Raw genomic sequence first — 19,071 nt, forward strand, 5'->3', positions numbered from 1 at the left:
ATCAAATAAGTGGAGAAAATTTTTATTGTGACGGGACCACGGTGGTACACTACGTGTTTTTATATAAGTGGTGAGAGATATTATATTTTAAGTTATTAACTTTTTAACACACATATCTCACCATTTGTATAGTGACATGTGATGTACCACCCCGTGTTCTGATTACATTGAAAAATCTCTCAAATAAATTAGGCTAAGTGAGTACTCCATCAGACCCCGCTTGACCACTCACGTCATTCCAATTGGTTTTGAGGTGAAACTTCAACTTAGAGCACGTAAGTTATATTACATGTATGGAGCAAGAGGGAACTTCTTCGAAAAGGGCAATTGGTTGATATCTATTAGGCGTCAAGTTGTTCGTTCTTAGCTCATCGTTCGTGCGCAATAAAGTTATATGTATTGTGGGTTAACTTGTACATTTTGTTTAGGAGGGGATTGTTAAAAATTGGCACATAAATTTCTGTAAAATTGTAGATTCGGTTGGACAAAAAGATTGCTGAGAATAATTGATCAATTGTTGTCGATTACATCCTGGCTGTCTAGATTTTGTTTCCATTATCAAGACGCTTATTGATTTCTTCCTAATACGAGTTGAATTCCGTATGTATCACATCACATCATGGTTGTACACATTTTCCAGGAAAAGTTTTTTGGAAAATTTTCGTGACAGGCTAGATTGTCTTCTGCAAACCCACACACTTACGTAGATTGCAGATCGATCACGTTCGTAGCAAGTATGAAATTCAAACAAATTCTCAACCCCAGAATTTATATTAGTAATCCGGCAACACGCTATGCAGATCATATAGCAAATACGTACAAACGAGAGTGCGAACAAGTAATCTCACACAAAAATACATATTAGAGTTCGAGTTTGTAACATATTTATAATCAGGCCTTCAACTTTGTTCTTGCCTTGGTCCTTTGTTCTGCTTTGGCTCCCTAATGAAGACGTTGGTTAGCGCAGAGTCACAAACAAAAGAAGCCACCAAAAGACGCAAAGCCTGTAAGAAGAAACATAAACAAGAGTCATCAGCAATTTAAAGAATATATTCTGTGGAAATAAATTTGCGTAAAGATTTCATCGACAATTATAATTTATAATTGATACCTCCTCTTTTCCCACATGCACGATTTTCGCTTCAATGTCAGTCGAAGGCACCTTCAATTCATTCAGGAGAGACAGGCCAAGGATTAGAGATATAGGTCTTATGATCAAATCATCAGTTACTGTGAACATCGCCGGTCCTAAAAATCCTTGGCCTTTAACTCCTTTATCTTGATCTTGGTAGGATTTGGGGCCCATGACTTTCATTGACTTGATAGGACCTTCAGCAGCACTTATACTAGAAGCGATAAGAGTTTTATCAGTAGACAGCTTGTAACTGAAATAGCTACCTGCATAACAGCTACCTGCATAATAAAATGTGGCCTCCTCAATTCCTAAGAGATGGTTGTCATAGCAACAACCGGGGGCAAGCTTGGGACTGAGTAGTATTTCTTTGTGGTAGTTCGATATGTAGTGATTGTCAAGATCTTGGACACTCTTGAACACCTGACTAATGCATCCTTTTAATGAGCAATCACGCATTTTGTTTACAATGAAACCCAGTGGAATAGTTAGGAAACTGAGGAGTAAACTCACAAAATCCTCCCGTACTTCTGCATAGCAAACCATCTTCTTGGATTTGCTCACTATAAGCTTGACAGAAATGTTTCCGTTTGGATTCGTTGTGCCTTCTGCAATTTCAGGTGCAAAATCTATTACTTGATTTTCATTGGTCAATTTCCGTATTGGTTTATTCTTTAGCAGAGTTTCTGTCAGCGGTGTCTTTGATGCTAATGAGCGCACAAGCAATTTCAAAACCTAAAAGCAGAAGACAGGTAATAAAAACCACTGATGGATAAAGTTGTTTAAAAATAAAAACAAAGGCGCATGTCGATACTTCAGTTACGTCATCAGATCCGACATTGAAAGTCACCTCCTCAGTAGTACTACCATTCATGACTCCAAGCTCTGAAAATACTGAAAGGCTTTCTGTAGTTAAAGGAGGCATCAGTTGTAAATCATCACTAATTATAAGTCTGGCTAGTCCTGTGACAAAGAAGTCTCCGTCTTGAATCGCTGAAAGTTGTCTCTCGTTCCCTCTATATATCCATCCTCCACAACATTCACATCTAACACCATCGCTATAACTTAATGCAGGACATTCACTGTTTGAGCAGGTATAGTACCGTGTGGGCACACTACGGTCAATCTTCAGTTTGAGGTTCTTGCAATGAACTTCGGCCCCATTCGGGGGACATAACAACATGTCTCTACATGCTTTAGACCGGAAATGCTTTACATCCATATTCTCAACACTTGCATACAAATTTTTCATACAACCTATTTCTAAAGGTTCTGATTGATTAGGTGCCAGCCCGATAATTGTCCCCATGGGGATTGTCAAGAAACTCAATAGAACATCAATAAAATCATTTCCCGACTCTATGAACATAATTTGGTTGCGCTCCTTGTCCACCAAGGCTTTCAAGCTAATGGTGTTCACCGATGTATTAGCCATGGATTGCAGCAGAAAATAATTCTAGCCTTGAAATTCACAAACCCATCAGAAAACCATAACTCATAAAATCCAAAACATAATTCACAAAGTAACATGAAAAACGAAAACAGGATATACTTGACCATTAAACTAGACTCCTAACTAAATCAAGCAGATTACTCATATCAGGCCAAACAGCTCAACATTACGAGTACATTTAACAAAAAAAACATGGAATTTGAAGATCGAACCTGTTTGTATAAACCTTCTGAGTCGTAGTAATGGATGAAGGTGATGAAAACACAAAGACTTGAGAGAAAAGGTCAGCTGAAGGTGAAATAGTATGAGTGATGAGATGGAACGTATAACAAAAATAATAAGATCTCTAGAGGCAGATATGGCAGAGACTCTTGAGTTTAATATTTTGTTATGTATTTCATTCACTGCTGCAATGGTTTTATATACATCTCACACACACACACGCATGCAATAAACTACAGACATGAAACAGGCGTGCTTGCTGCCCATACTGTAAAGCATCAGAGCACATGATCTGACACCATGTGCAAGTCTGCTGCTGTACAACCTTACTGTGCTGTCTGATTCTTTCCTTTAACACTCCCCCTCAAGTTGGAGTGTGAATGTCAATCACACCCAACTTGCCCAGATGTGTATGGAAGATGGGTGCACGTAATGGCTTAGTAAATAAGTCTGCGACTTGCTCCCCCGTCTTGACATAAGAAGTTTTGATTTCTCCTTTTTGAACTCGCTCACGGACTGTGTGGCAATCGATCTCGATATGCTTTGTACGTTCGTGATACACTGGATTTGCGGCTATGTGCAAAGCGGCTTGATTGTCACAAAACAATCTTGCTGGCTGAGGATGGTTAACATGTAAATCTTCCAATAAATACCTCAACCAACTTAATTCACAAGTGGCAGTAGCCATGGACCGATACTCCGCTTCTGCGGATGAACGAGCTACTGTAACTTGTTTCTTGCTTTTCCAAGACACCAGTGATTTTCCAAGAAAAATACAATAACCAGTCACTGACCGACGTGAAATGGGACAACGAGCCCAATCTGCGTCGCAATAACCAGTTAAAGATAATTCACTTTGGGAAGAAAACATCAAACCTTGCCCAGGAGCTCCTTTGAGATATCGAAGGAGTCGATATGCTGCATCAAGGTGGTGTCGTTGCGGATCTTGCATAAACTGACTCAACGTGTTGACAGTGTATGCTATTTCCGGTCTTGTGATGGTCAAATAAATCAACTTCCCAATTAAGCGCCTATACCTCGCAGGTTCATGAAGTGAAGTGCTTCCTGTGGGTGTTAGCACTAAATCAGCCTCCATTGGAATTTTCATGGGTTTAGCACCAAGTAACCCAGCCTCCTCCAGTATGTCCAGTGTATATTTCCGTTGACAAATTGTGACTCCGGCTTTCGAACGTGCAACCTCGACTCCAAGGAAATATTTTAGAGGTCCAAGGTCTTTAATTCGAAATCGACTGCTAAGGAAAGTCTTTAGGTTCTTGATTTCTGTCTCGTCGTTGCCTGTAATCACCATATCATCAACATACAACAATACAATAGTGAGTGAAGTACCCTTGACTTGGGTGAACAGAGAGTAATCTGCCTTAGATTGGCAGAAACCGATGTCACTGATAGCCGAAGAAAATTCTCGAAACCAACTTCTGGACGCCTGTTTAAGACCATATAAAGATTTGTGGAGTCGACACACAATGTTCTCCCCCTGTCGACGATACCCCGGAGGAGGCAACATGTATACTTCCTCCTGAAGTTCGCCATGAAGGAAGGCGTTTTGGACGTCCATTTGATGTAATGGCCAATGCCGGACAGCAGCGATGGTCAGTAAGCAACGCACTGTGATGAGTTTGGCAACCGGGGAAAAAGTTTCCTTGTAGTCGATACCTTCACGTTGGGTGAAGCCTTGGGCAACGAGACGCGCTTTGTAGCGATCAAGAGTGCTGTCGGAGTGGTACTTGAGTTTGAAAACCCATTTGCATCCGATAGGCCGGTGGCCGGACGGAAGAGGAACGAGACTCCATGTTTTGTTGTCGTCTAGAGCTGTGAGTTCGGCCTGCATGGCTGCAACCCAGTGGGGATTTTGACAAGCCTGTTCATAGGTAGTAGGCTCCACCAAGTGGGAAATGTGAGAAACAAACCGTTGATACCCAGGAGATAAGCAAGAATAGGAAACATACCGATGTAGCGGATAGCACGTGCTGGACATGGACCGCGAGAGGGACTCGGTTGGTGTGAGCAAGGTGGAATGATGAGCCACATAATCTTTGAAGTGAGCCGGTGGTTTGGTGGGGCGAGTAGAGTGACGGGGTGGAGGTGGTTGGAGAGACACTGGAAGGGAGAGGCGAGGAGAGACGGGGTCAGATGGGGGGTGATTGTCGGTGGTGGTAGGTAACGCGGGAAGGTTGAAGTATGATGGGGAAGATTCGTGGGTGGCAGAGATAATGGGTGAGGGAGAAGTGGAGGGAGTTTCAAGGTTGGTAGGGGGGAAATTTGACAAAGGTGGAGGGGATGATGAGATAGGCGTGTGGACCGTGGGATGGGAGGTGGTGGGAATAAGGGTATTTGTGCCTTGGATCATGTCGTGAGGTGGATGGATAAGGGGAGTAATAGGCAGGTCATTTTGGTCAAGGGTTGGTGAGGTGGTGTAAGGGAATATATGTTCATGAAAGATGACATCACGGGAGGTGAAAATTTTATGGGTGAGAAGATCATATACCTGATAACCCTTTTGACCAAGTGGGTAACCAAGGAAAACACAACGACGAGCACGGGCGTCAAACTTAGTGATGGGTGTGAGGTTGGTGGCATAACTAAGGCACCCAAAAACTCGTAAGTGGGAATAAGTAGGTGGTGTATGATGCAAAAGTTCATATGGAGACTTATGAGAAAGCAAGGGTGTAGGTAGACGATTGATGAGATAACAAGCGGTTTGGATACTTTCCCCCCAAAATTTTAAAGGTAAGTTGGCTTGAAATCTAAGAGCACGACCAACATTTAAAAGATGCCTATGTTTACGTTCGACTACCCCATTTTGTTGTGGTGTGTAAGAACAAGAATGTTGGAAGGAGGTTCCACATGAGTCTAGGTAAGAACGCATGGAAAGAAATTCACTCCCATTATCCGCACGAAGAGCTTTAATGTTATGATGAAATTGGGTTTTGACCCAAGAGAAAAAGGATTTTAGTAATGATTGTGTGTCGGATTTGAAATGCATGATATGTACCCAAGTAAAACGAGTGAAATCATCCACAATAGTGAGAAAATATCGTGCCCCATAGTGTGTTTGATGTTTGTGAGGACCCCAAATATCACAATGAATTAAATCAAAAGGTGCGGAAGATTTTATTTCACTAGTAGGAAAAGGTAAACGAGTTTGCTTTGCTAAAGGGCAAACTTCACAAATGTGTTTGGAATCAAACATTATTTCAGCAGTGGTTTTGGCTAAGGAATGTAAAGGTGCGGATGATGGGTGCCCAAGGCGCCGATGCCATAGACTTGTGGTGTGGGAAATGTGGTTGGCAAGGTGAGGATTTTGTGTCGGGGTGAGGTAGTAGAGCCCATCAAAATGCTTGCCCAGGCCAATCATCCTCTTCGTATCCATGTCCTGCACAGCACAAAAATCAGGATAGAACGTCACTATACATCGCAAAGCTCTTGTCAATTTACTAACAGACAATAAATTGACGCGGAACTTTGGTACATAAAAAACTTTATCAAGAGATAACTCATGTGACAATTTCATTGAACCAATCCTTTTGATTTCAGCTTGCCCCCCATTTGGTAAGCCAACATAGTCATGCTGAGCATCCATGATGTTGTGTGTTGGTGGCGAATGAGAAATATGATCAGTGGCTCCGCTATCAACGATCCAACATAGATTCGAATGTGTATCTGTTTGTGCTATATTGCATTTAGGCAAGAAAATACCTGTTGCATTGGCAAGTGGCTGTCCATTACCGTTACGAAGCATGGCGATGATTTGATTATACTGCTCGGTAGTGAATGTAGGACCATCAGAAGCATTGGTCTTGGTGGTTGTGGTAGGGGTGATAGCCTCGGCATTGTTGGCTGCTCCTCTCTTGTTCTTGGGCTTCACATTTTTTCCATGCCATTTGTGTCCTTCTGGGAATCCAATGATGTAATAACAACGATCCACCAAGTGTCCATCTCCATCACAGTAAGTGCATTTGAGTGACTTACGTGAAAATATGTTGGAGGTCTTGCTATTGGATGAGGATGATGCATAAGTTCGCTGGACGTGCATCGCATGCGAGGATGTCCCCATATCGCGACGACTAGCCACATCCATCTGCCGTTCATGTTGAAGAATAAGGCCATGGACTCTGCGTGTATCAGGTAGTGGACTCATCATCAGAATCGAGCCTCATACAGTTGCATAGGATTCGTTCAATCCCATCAGAAACTGCATAACTCTTTCTTTCTCTTCCCGTTCAGCAAGTCCTCTCAAACCTGTGCAAGTGCAATCTAATGGATCATGATATGACGATAACTCATCCCATAAGGCCTTCATCTTTGTGTAATAGGCAGAAACAGAGAGCTGCCCTTGATGATTTTCAACAATTTCTTGTCGAATCTGGTAGATCCTCGAGTCACTACTCTGTGAGAATCTGTCTCTGAGATCGCTCCAAACTGCAGCAGCAGTTTCGGTGTACATGATGCTGCCGGCTATGTCTGAGTGGACTGAATTCACAATCCATAATGTAACCATGTCATTGCATCTTTTCCAGGCCGCATAATTTGCGTCCAGTGATGAGGGAGCCTTGATGGTTCCATCAATGAACCCAATCTTGTTCTTTGCGCTGAGACCCATGCGCATGGCACGGCTCCATTGCCCGTAGTTGTTTCCATCAAGAGTTTTGGAAACCAGGACAAGTCCAGTGTGATCTGAGTGATGAATGATGTATGGGTCTGAGAACTCCATGAGATTCTCATCTGATTTATTGTTTTTGGGTTTGACTGGTTCTGTCATGTTGTGGTCAATGGTATTTGTGGGTGAGCTGTAAAGATTACGGAAAGGTGAAGGTGAAGGAGCAAGAAAACTACTTGGGCGAAGGTGAATGTGAAAATATTGAGGGTGGCAATGAGACTGAAAATGGCTGTGGAGATTATTGTGTTTGTGGTGGCGGAAGCATGAAAGAGTCACCGGAATTGGTGCTCTGAAATAGAAGAAGGATGTGTCATGCCCATACTGCAGTTCTCGGTTTGTTCCGGACCAGGAAGGGATGGCTCTGATACCATCTTGAGTTTAATATTTTGTTATGTATTTCATTCACTGCTGCAATGGTTTTATATACATCTCACACACACACACGCATGCAATAAACTACAGACATGAAACAGGCGTGCTTGCTGCCCATACTGTAAAGCATCAGAGCACATGATCTGACACCATGTGCAAGTCTGCTGCTGTACAACCTTACTGTGCTGTCTGATTCTTTCCTTTAACAGAGACAGTAGAACAACTAACAATTAAATTTCAGGTCAGTAGTAACAGAATACATATCAAGCAGATTGAACCAGTCCAGACAGATCAACACTGCAAGTACAATTAAAATTTAAAAACATGGAATTCAAATATCTTTACCTTTTTGTGTAAAACTGCGAACCTGAAGTAATGGGGGAAGGTAATGAGAAGACGAAGGCTTCATGGGTGAAGGTAATGAGAAGACGAAGACTTATAAAACAGGCTCAGCTTAAAGTCATACGCAAATGGGAGGCGGTTGGAAAGGGGGTGCATATGTTATGGCTCAGCATTTTGGCTTTTGCTTTTGAAAAGCTAATGAGGTGTTAATAGCATCTCTAAAAGAAGATATCCAAGACAAAAACTTGTACGGAAGTTTTATGGTGACACAAGTGAAGAAAGTTGAGGTTGTAAGAATTGGGTGACATGGAGCACGTGCCGAGTGGCTGTTGGGCATCACACGTGAACCAACCTGCTTTAATACTGCGAACAAGTTGAGGTTCTATCATAAAACCAATTGGCAATATAGAGAGTAGCCAAACCTGCCATTGCAAGGTTTCTCTTCTCACCAATGTGAGACTCTTTTACCTTCACATTCTCACAAACTTCTATCTTGTGTTACCAATCAATGTGCTATAACATGAGTGAATTGGTAACAAAACGTGACAATGTGATGTTACCAGTGAAAATTACTCATCATCATTATATATTTTCACTGACTACGCCTCTAATCAGTGTGGACCAGAAAGTCCTTGGCTGCTACTGTTAAAAAACCTGTGCAGAATAGAACAAGGACTCGGCTTCTACGCAATCAGTGATCTATTGATCTCACACTCGCACGGATGAAAATGCAAAAAGTCCTCGTGTTTTCATCACCGTGAGGTTGATCGCATCACTGATGCTCAATTCTAAAACGGGCAGTATTATCTCGATGACGAACTTACAGAAAGGTGCATCACGGTGACCTTATTAAACAACAACCTGATGAGATCGATCAAACAATGAATAATACAATCCGTACGATCAGTTTATATAAACAGAAGAAGTGTCACCGTCATGCATTAAGATAACCAAGCTTTAGCTTTAAAAAAGAAGTGAGGTTCAGTTTGAGTGGGGGTGCATATAAAGGGCCGCCATCTTTAGCTTTTGAAAAGAAGTATTCATTACTTTACTTACCTAGGAAGAAATTTACGGTTTCATCGTACCTACAGATTCGAAGCTCTGAAATTATGTATAGCATTATGAGTTTAACCTCCAGCTAATCAGGTGTTAATAGAATATAATCTCCAAAGGATACATAAAAGGCAACCTAATGAGTTTGGTCAATTTTGTTTAATTTGGATACATAGGCCTCTAATTAGTCTTTTATAAGAGAGAGTGATGCATTTGATGGCTAACTGTGATTACAACTGATACGGTCTATTGAATTACCAAAAATACAATCAGAGAAGAAAAGGAAGAAACTTGCATTAGAAAGTTAATGACGAACAAATGTCCATTAAATCTGTAGACAATATAAAGAAAGTTCAACCTCTTCTAGAAATTAAACCAATGAGTAATATCCCCAAAAGCTTAAACAAGATCTGACTTCTCCAAGGAATTAGTTGATCAATTGTTGTCCATTCCCAATTAACGGTATTAAAACGAAACTAGTATATTCAAACTTGCACACACACTCGCAAATTCAACTCAACAACTCTAGTATTCAAATTCAACTCCTCGGTAATATTCCCATGGTGACTCCAAGATTGGTACATAAAGAAACGATTGATTCACTAAGGGGGGAGATCAGTTGTAATTCATCGGTAGTCAGAAGCTTGGCTGACTCCGTTACAAAGGCGCTCACAACATCCACGGGAAATGTAATCTCACGACGCATGAAATTTGTGGACACTGGACAAGTGATACCTGGGTAATGACTGAAGAACTTTCTTGTGGCCGTGTTCAGGCAACAAAAAGAGCATACAAAGTACTGTGTTGGCTTGGCATTGTGATCAATTTGCAGTACAAGGTTCTTGCAATGAGATCCAGCCGCGTTGTGGGGAAGCAACAACATTTCTCTACATGCATCTGACCGCAACTCACGTGCGTCAATTTCCTTCACACTTGAATACAAATTGTTCATGCATCCTGTTTTATCCTTTCATAGTCCAAAGGAGTAATAGGGGATGGCTACAAATTAATGTGATTCAAATCCAAAATGAGCAACCAATATTTTTATCAAAAGATTTGAATTACTACTGATATGTGTTATGAAATATATGTAAAACACGAAGATAGTAACAACAATAACAACTAAATTTTATCTCATTAAATAATTTTTTTTATAGAAATTCTAAAATTCCATTACTTTGGATAAAATAAAAAGAGTAGGCATAAAATATAGTGAAACAGCACAAATTCCAAATTACATTAGAACAAAAAGTAGGAATTCAAAGTGTCTTTTTCGGGAGAAATTTTTAATTAGACGAGAACACAAATGGTGCACAACGTGCTTTAATAGAATTAGTGAAAATTTTTATTTTTTTAAGTTATTAATTTTTTAGCACACATATATTACCATTTGTATAGTGACACGTGATATACCACCTCGTGTACCAATCACACTGAAAAATCTCTTATCTTTCGGTACACTGGCGAGGTCGTCAAAGTAAGGACGAGGGTAATGAATACACAAAGACTCAAAACCAAACAAGCGTCTGTCTGTCTCTCTCTCTCTAGAACGACCAAACCGAGACTCTCCGTTACCCAATAGCAAAAGTGATCCTCTCATCGTGAGCTTCCTGTCTATGTAAGTGGGTTTCTTCGATTTTATCTTTTATATTTGAGGTTCAAGATCTTAATTCGATTTAAACTTGCATGCTGAAGACTTGTTTCGTGGTTGTGTTTGGAAGATTGAGTTCGAGCTGGGCTGTACGAAAGTGGTTCAAATTGTTGGATTTGGGTAAGAACCCTATAAACCCGAACCGTAATTGCAGCCCTCTTTCGATTTCTTAAGCGCTGGGCTTGATTTCTGTGTGTGTTTTTTAGGGATATTGGGAAAACTAGCCAAAATTAGAACCATGAATTGAATTTTAGCCAATTATTATGCTTTCTTTTATAATTCTAACCATATTTTGACATAAAAGTACTTAAACACCCTTGTTAACTAAAAGTTGCTAAAGCTAGCAACTACTGTGGCGAATAGTCACTGAGAATACCACCACCACCGTCAGAGCCTGAACCATCAGGTGCATTGCCGCCACTGTTAGACCCACCACCACCACTGTCATCCCACTCACCAATCAACGAAACCCGATCGACGCCACCCCACCGCCATCTATACGACTATACCCAATAAAACCACTATCACCATCCAAATCAATAACGAAGAAGAAAAGCCGGTTTAATTATGAGGTTTCACATAGAAGGAAAATCTCGAAAAAAACAGAGATAGGTTTCTTCTGGTTTTTTGGAAAGGAAAAAGCTATCTGGTGAGCACTGGAGTCTGGAGTACACAACATCTGGACTTCAAAGGAGCTTCTGAGGAGGTAGTGTAGTGGATTGAGCTGCAGTGTAATAATAAATAATGCTATACCGTGTGCCATCTATCCGGCTTGACGCTTGTCTCAGTGCATGTGAGGGGTTCAGTTCTTTTGACAAGTCTCGTTAAGTTTGTGGGTCTTCACCATTTTATTCCACTTATAGCTCAGAAAGGGCGGATTACAGGTTTTACAAATTGTGGTGGTGGTGGTTGTGTACGCTGGGTGAGCATAGTAGTGCTTAGAGAAAAAATTGAAAGTAATTCTCACAGAAGAGGGCTGATGAAGGGCATTGTAATTATGTTAGTTAACAAAGGGTATTGTAGTATTTTCATGTCAAGCTTTGGTTAGAATTATAAATAATTATATTAATTGGTTAAAATTCTATACATGATCCAAATTTGGGCTATTTTTCCAAAGTTCCCCCGTTTTTATGTGAATTATTCGAAGGTGGTGAGTTTATATTGGAGAGTTTTGAACTTTTTCATTGGAATTTAAGAGGGTAGAAGTGTATGAGGAATTGGTTAGAAGAGATTGTAAGTGCATCAGATATGGGTTTTTTCAAAACCAACATGATCCTCTTTGTCAGAATCCGTGTAAATCGTGTTCGTTCATAATCAGAATTTTGTCCGGTACTGTTTGTGTTCAATTTTAAATAAAAAAAATTTAAAATGAGTTTTGATCGCACAATGTACGACAAACGTACACGATTTACGGATTTCTGGGATTCTCACAAAGATGATCCAGATTCTTTTCAAACCGCATCATATTCGAATTTGTGTGTTTCTTTTGGATTTGAGTTTATATATTTTCAGATCTGAGTTATTGTTTATATATTTTCATGATCCTAGAGTTTCATTTTTTTTATTAATATTTAACTGATAGGGTACGATTACAAAAATTGTGTTAACATGAATTGGGAAAGTCATCTGACAAGGTTGCATAATATTTTATAATGTTGGTACGGAAATTGTGTAATAAAACATGAGATGACGAAGAGTTCATAGATAGTCTCTTTAGCATTTCGCTTGTGCTTAACTCTTTGAGCACAAAATAGAGAGATTTTTCCATGTACTCGAAACACGGGTTAATACACTACGTGTCAGATTATAAGTCGGGAGCGAAGTTTTTTATTTTCAAATGTCCCTTAATTTGTATTATGACACATGTGAAGTGCCGGTCTGCGTTCTCAGTGCACAAGCTATAGGCGCTGACAAAAAATTTCGTTAAGACTCCACCATGGAATAATGTTGTATGTAACCGAATTCCAATGGTTAAGACTATTTCCAAAGGAAATGTCAAATTATAAGAGTCAAATTACAATTGATGGCTAATGTGGTAATTTGAAGCTTTATGTCAAATTTTGTACTTGTCCAACCGAAATTGTCAAATGTTATTTTATTATTAAAATAGAGCTTTAAATGATTGTAATTATTAAAAAATGTTGAAACAAATTTTTTATTGGTTGAAATGTTAGTGGAATAAGGGACCAACTATTTAAATAAATTAAAAATAAATTTGACATTGATGTCAAATATGCACAGTGGCATTCCACTTAGAATTTTGACATCTTCTTTAGAGATGTTCTAAGCTAAACAAGATCTGACTTCTCCAAGGAAGTTGATCAATTGTTTTCCATTACATCCTGGCTGTCTATATTTGTTTCCATTATCAAGACGCTTATTGATTTCTTCCTAATACGAGTTGAATTCCGCATGTATCACATCGTATCATGGAAAAAAATTTGGGAGTTTTAACGAAAAAGCCGCGGTATTGTTCACTTTAACGGAAAAACCATATTTTTATACTAAAAAATCAATTTTGGTACTATTCACTTTATCTTTTATTTTGTCCTTATTGTTAAAACTCAAAGTTTTCAAATCTTTTTCATTAGTTTTCCTAAAAAAATTTCCCATTACATCATGGTTGTACACATTTTCCAGGAAAAGTTTTTTGGAAAATTTTCGTGACAGGCTAGATTATCTTCGGCTGGCAAAACCCACACACTTACGTTGAATTGCAAACAAGTTCTCAACCCCAGACCTTATATTAGTATGCTGACAACACTCTATGCAGATCACATAGCAAATACGTACAAACAAGAGTGTGAACAAGTATTCTCACACAAAAATACAAATTAGAGTTCCAGTTTGTAATATATTTATAATCAGACTTTCAACGTTGTTCTTGCTTTGGCTCCCTAATGAAGACGTTGGTTAGCGCAGAGTCACAAGCAAGAGAAGCCACCAAAAGACGCAAAGCCTGTAAGAAGAAACATAAACAAGAGCCATCAACAACTTAAAGAATATATTGTCTGAAAATAAATCGCGTAAAGATTTCATTGACAATTATAATTTATAATTGATACCTCCTCTTTCCCCACATGCACGATTTTCACTTCAATGTCAGTCAAAGGCACCTTCAATTCATTCAGGAGAGACAGGCCAAAGATTAGAGATATAGGTCTTATGATCAAATCGTCAGTTACTGTGAACATCGCCGGTTCTAAAAATCCTTGGCCTCGAACTCCTTTTTCTTGATCTTGGTAGGATTTGGGACCCATGACTTTCATTGACTTGATTGAACTTTCAACAGCACTTGTTGTGAAAGTATTTGCTCCGAAAGACGAAAACCCACCTGAAATAGGAGAAGCGAGAAGAGTTTTGAGAAGAGTTTTATCAGTAGACAGCATGCCACGGTTACTTGCATAATAAAATGTGGCCTCCTCAGTTTCTAAGAGTTGGTTGTCATGGCAAACACCGGGGGCAAGCTTGGGACTGAGTAGTATTTCTTTGTGGTAGTTTGACTTCATGTAGCGATTGTCAAGATCTTGGACACTCTTGAACAACTGACTAATGCATCCTTTTAATGAGCAATCACGCATTTTGTTTACAATGAAACCCAGTGGAATAGTTAGGAAACCGAGGAGCAAATTCACAAAATCCTCCCCGACTTCTGCATAACAAACCATCTTCTTGGATTTGCTCACTATAAGCTTGACAGAAATGTTTCCGTTTGTATTTGTTGTGCCTTCTACAATTTCAGGTTCAAAATCTGTTACTTGATTTTCATTGCTCAATTTCCGTATTCGTTTATTCTTCAGCAGAGTTTCTGTCAGCGGTGTCTTTGATACTAATGAGCACACAAGCAATTTCAAAACCTAAAAGCAGAAGACACAAGACAGATTAGAAAACCCACTGATCGATATAGTTGTTAAAAATAAAAACAAAGGCGCATGTCGATACTTCAGTTACCTCATCAGATCCGACATTGAAAGTCACCTCCTCAGTAGTATTACCATTCATGACTCCAAGCTCTGAAAATATAGAAAGACTTTCCGCAGTAAAAGGAGGCATCAATTGTAAATCATCACTAATTATAAGTCTGGCTGGTCCTTTCACAAAGATGCCTCTATCTTCAGACGCTGAAAGTTCTGTCTCTCTATTCATCGTTCCTCCACAACAATCACATCTGAGAACACCGCTGCTATAAGTTATACATTCACTTCTTTCGCAGATAAAGTACTGTGTGGGATGACCACTGTCAATCTTCAGTTTGAGGTTCTTGCAATGGACTTCGGCCCCATTCGGGGGACATAACAACATGTCTCTACATGCTTTAGACCAGAAATGCTTTACATCCATATTCTCAACACTTGCGTACAAATTTTTCATACAACCTATTTCTAAAGGTACTGATTGCTTAGGTGCCAGCCTGACAATTGTTCCCATGGGGATTGTCAAGAAACTCAAGACAACATCAATAAAATCATTTTCTGACTCTATGAACATAATTTGGTTGCGCTCCTTGTCCACCAAGGCTTTCAAGCTAATGGTGTCCGCCGATGTGTTAGCCATGGATTGCGGCAGAAAATAATTTCAGCCTTGAAATTCACAAACCCATCAGAAAAACATAACTCATAAAATCCAAAATAACTAAATCAAGCAGATTACTCATATTGGGCCAAACAGGTTAACATTACGAGTACATTAAACAAAAAAACATGGAATTTGAAGATCGAACCTTTTCGTATAAATCTTCTGAGTCGTAGTAATGGATGAAGGTGATGAAAACACAAAGACTAGAGAGCAAGCATCAGCTGAAGGTGAAATACTATGAGTGATGAGATGGAACGTATAACAAAAATAATACGATCTCTAGAAGCAGTTATGGCAGAGACAGTATATCAATTAACAATTAAGTTTCAGGTCAGTATTAACATAATACATATCAAGCAGATTGAACCAGTCCAGACAGATCAACATTGCAAGTACAAATAAAATTAAAAAAATATGGAAATCAAATATCTTTACCTTTTTTGTGTAAAACTGCGAAGCTGAAGTAATGGGTGAAGGTAATGAGAAGACGAAGACTTATAAAACAGGCTCAGCTAAAAGTCATACATAAGTGGGAGACGGTTGCAAGGGGGCATTTTGGCTTTTGCTTTTGAAAAGCTAATGAGGTGTTAAATAGCATCTCTAAAAGAAGATATCGATACTATAACTTGTACAGAAGTTTTATGGTGACACAAGTGAAGAAAGTTGAGGTTGTTCGAATTAGGTGACATAGGGCACGTGTCGTGTGACCGTTGGGTTTCACATGCAAGCCAACTTGCTCTGATATCGTGAACAAAGCTGAGGTTTTGTAAAACTAATTGGCGATATAAGGAGTAGCCCAACTTGTCATTGTAAGGTTTTTTCTTTCACCGATGTGACTCTTTTACCTTCACTTCCTCACGACTACTATTTTATGTTACTAACCAATGTGTTATAACATGAGTGAATTCGTAACAAAACATGGCAATGTGACGGTACCAGCAAAAATTACTTGGTATCATTGTATATTTTCACTGAATGCGCCTCTAATTAGTGTGGACGAGAAAGTCTGTGGCTTCTACTATTGAAAAACCTGTGTAGAATGAAACAAGGACTCAGCTTCTATACAATCACTGATCAATTGATCTCACACTCGGTGATGAAAATGCAAAAAGTCGTCGCGTTTTCATTACCGTGAGATTGATCGCATCACTGATGCTCAATTCTAAAAAGGGCAGTTCAGTGACGAACTTACAGAAGGATGCATCACAGTGACCTTCTAATTAAAAAACAAACTGATGAGATCGATCAAACAATGAATAATGCAATCCGTACAATCATTTTATAGAAACAGAAGAAGCGGTGCATTAACATAACCAAGCTTTAGCTTTTGAAAAGAAGAGAGGATCACTTTGAGTGGGGGTGCATATAAAGGGCCGCCATCTTTAGCTTTTGAAAAAGAAGTATTCATTACTTAGCTAGGAAGAAATTTACGGTTTCATCGTACCTGCAGATTCAAAGCTCTGAAATTATGAATAGCATTATGACTTTAACCACCAGCTAATCAGGTGTTAATAGAATATAATCTCCAAAGGATGCATAAAGGCAACCAGATGAGTTTGATCAGTTTTGTTTAGATTGGTTGTATAGGCCTCTAATTAGTCTTTTATAAGAGAGATTGATGTATTTGATAGCTAACTGTGACTGCAACTAATAAGGTCTACTGAATTACGAGAAATACGATTAGAGAAGAAAAGGAAGAAACCTGCATTAGAAAGTTCATGACGGCTAGGCACCGTCCCAATCAATACCTAAGCGTTTGAAACTTAAGAAAGGACTAGACCTACTAAGATGCTCGCCGAGACCCTGGTTCGATTCGACCTCCGATTTGATTGGCCCACTTGGTTAGATTGGACACCCTAGTTCCGTTTGTCAGTGTCTGTTTGGCTGTATCCTGGTTGGCTGGGACTGGATCGAAATCTTAAGCTGAAAAAGAGTGATAATTTTTGAAAAATCCAAAAACATTTTTGTTATTTATTTCTCTTCCATATTTTACTTGAAGATTTCAAATCTTTGTATTACAATTTTTAACATACATATTTGCTTGCAGAAAATAAATCTTGATTTCAAAACATGCAAGGCAAACAAGACCGCCTGGACGGATAATATAGGGCTGGATCCTGCATCCAGCAGCAATTCTACATTGACATCAACCACCGCAGTTGTACTAGTACCATATGGCAGAAATTAAAGGCGGAAATTCAAAGCAGACTAGCAGATATGGGGTCCTAACCTATCATTGCATGACTAGGTTTCTGAGGCCATCCCTATTCATGCTTATCTAGCAGATATAACCCTAAGCATGTTTCTAAGCAGTCACAGCAGATAGCAGTTACCAAGCGGGTTTTTCAGAGATCGTACCATGGCATTTCTGATGAAGCTTCTGCACTCAGACCCTCTCACTCCCACCCCCTGAATTAATCACATACCATTTCAAAATTCCTAATACATTTTCTAAAGTTCAGGGTCCGACTGCACAAGGGTCCACATTGCTTAATCCAGTTGGGTCCAAGAGTATTTCACCAGCAGATTCATACATGTGCAGATGAGTTATTTACAGTGAAGGACGGTGAAAATCTATACCTTCCATGTAGTAGATCTAATCCTCGCAACTCAGGTCCATTTGCCCTTGATGCCTGCTGGATCAGAACATACCATGGGCTTGCAAACTTCACAGATTCAATTCATTCAAGAATTCAATTGGGGTCTTTAGGGCTCTATAGATAACATAGTCAAAGACAGAGACACAGATCAAACTCAGGTTTTATACCTCTAAAAAATTATGGATCTGCGATTTCCAGTGTAATGAACGTGCATGAATTTTTATATGGATTTTCGAACTGCTGATCTTACTGAACAAGAACGAAAAAGGAGAGCTCGGTGGGTTATACCTTTAAATGACGGATCTAGAAGGGAGACAACTACGTGGTGGTTTTTTTTTCCTTGAAATGCGATTTGGGGATGTACCAGTGCTTCCATCGTCGTTTTTTTTACAGATCTCAGGTCCCTGCAAAAGAAACAACACAATCATAAGGAGTTGAAGCTTTTCTTGTATGGTATATTTCAATCGGTGAACCTGAGTGAATGAATCGGTAAGGGAGGGTGAGAAGTTTACCTCTGAGATCGGCACCAAGATCGGTGCTCCTACCCTTGTGGTGTTGCAGTAAATCCATGGGTGCGAGGTCTTATGGGTTGAGGATGGAAGATTAAGGTTTGGTTTGCAGAAACGGAGGTTAGGGTTTGAGAAAATGTGGAGAGAGGAGCTGCGGTTTTAGGGTTTGCTTGGAAGAAGGGAGAGAGAAATGAGGGAGGTGAGGCTCTGGGCTCGCGGTGAAGACTCTTGAAAGAGGGAGGGCTCTCAAACGGCTAGAATTTGAAAAGTTGGAGAAACGAGTTGCTAAGTGCCTTTATATAACTTTTTTTCCAGGGTTTCCGTCGGAATGGTTTGCACGTGTGGCGTGTGAGATGCTCAGCGCCCGTCTGTCAAGTTTCCCACAGGTCACGAATTCTGCTCCAGCTCCCAGCACATTTGTGTGTGTGCGTGTGTGTGTGTGTTTTTTTTTTTTTTTTTTTTTTCCTTTTTTGTGTCAGTTAAA

General features: G+C 39.7%; 2 protein-coding genes and 1 long non-coding RNA gene across 9 annotated transcripts; 1 reads left to right on the forward strand and 2 right to left on the reverse strand.

Annotated features, from left to right (window-relative positions):
- Positions 1-742: 742 nt before the first annotated feature.
- On the reverse strand, positions 743-8,339 carry LOC148692743 (uncharacterized). Of its 2 annotated transcripts, none has more exons than XM_088679269.1 (5): positions 8,203-8,339; positions 2,798-2,873; positions 1,956-2,588; positions 1,112-1,867; positions 743-1,004 (listed from the first exon to the last, which is right to left on the reverse strand). In XM_088679269.1, exons 3-5 carry the CDS (start codon positions 2,565-2,567, stop codon positions 900-902), a joined length of 1,473 nt encoding a protein of 490 aa, XP_088535395.1. In that variant the 5' UTR covers positions 2,568-2,588; positions 2,798-2,873; positions 8,203-8,339; the 3' UTR covers positions 743-899. The 2 variants fall into 2 exon arrangements, with proteins under 2 accessions (XP_088535395.1, XP_088535394.1); XM_088679268.1 differs by having other exon boundaries at positions 1,956-2,593.
- A 2,389-nt stretch (positions 8,340-10,728) lies between these two features.
- Positions 10,729-12,235, forward strand: LOC148692744 (uncharacterized). Its single transcript, XR_015953132.1, has 2 exons — positions 10,729-10,870; positions 10,974-12,235. It is a non-coding gene; the product is annotated as an uncharacterized LOC148692744 (long non-coding RNA).
- A 1,377-nt stretch (positions 12,236-13,612) lies between these two features.
- LOC137743536 (uncharacterized) lies at positions 13,613-18,858 on the reverse strand. 6 transcript variants are annotated; one of them, XM_088679263.1, is made up of 8 exons: positions 18,591-18,858; positions 18,367-18,482; positions 18,059-18,192; positions 17,837-17,887; positions 15,624-15,699; positions 14,855-15,483; positions 13,969-14,760; positions 13,613-13,862 (listed from the first exon to the last, which is right to left on the reverse strand). In XM_088679263.1, exons 6-8 carry the CDS (start codon positions 15,455-15,457, stop codon positions 13,776-13,778), a joined length of 1,482 nt encoding a protein of 493 aa, XP_088535389.1. In that variant the 5' UTR covers positions 15,458-15,483; positions 15,624-15,699; positions 17,837-17,887; positions 18,059-18,192; positions 18,367-18,482; positions 18,591-18,858; the 3' UTR covers positions 13,613-13,775. The 6 variants fall into 6 exon arrangements, with proteins under 6 accessions (XP_088535389.1, XP_088535388.1, XP_088535392.1 ...); XM_088679262.1 differs by lacking the exon at positions 17,837-17,887; XM_088679266.1 differs by lacking the exons at positions 17,837-17,887; positions 18,367-18,482; positions 18,591-18,858 and adding exons at positions 16,827-16,922; positions 17,181-17,401 and having other exon boundaries at positions 18,059-18,190.
- Positions 18,859-19,071: the final 213 nt, after the last annotated feature.

This window comes from Pyrus communis, chromosome 11, assembly GCF_041283825.1.
Source record: "Pyrus communis isolate YQ-2024b chromosome 11, ASM4128382v1, whole genome shotgun sequence".
In the NCBI taxonomy this organism is placed as follows: Eukaryota; Viridiplantae; Streptophyta; class Magnoliopsida; order Rosales; family Rosaceae; genus Pyrus; species Pyrus communis.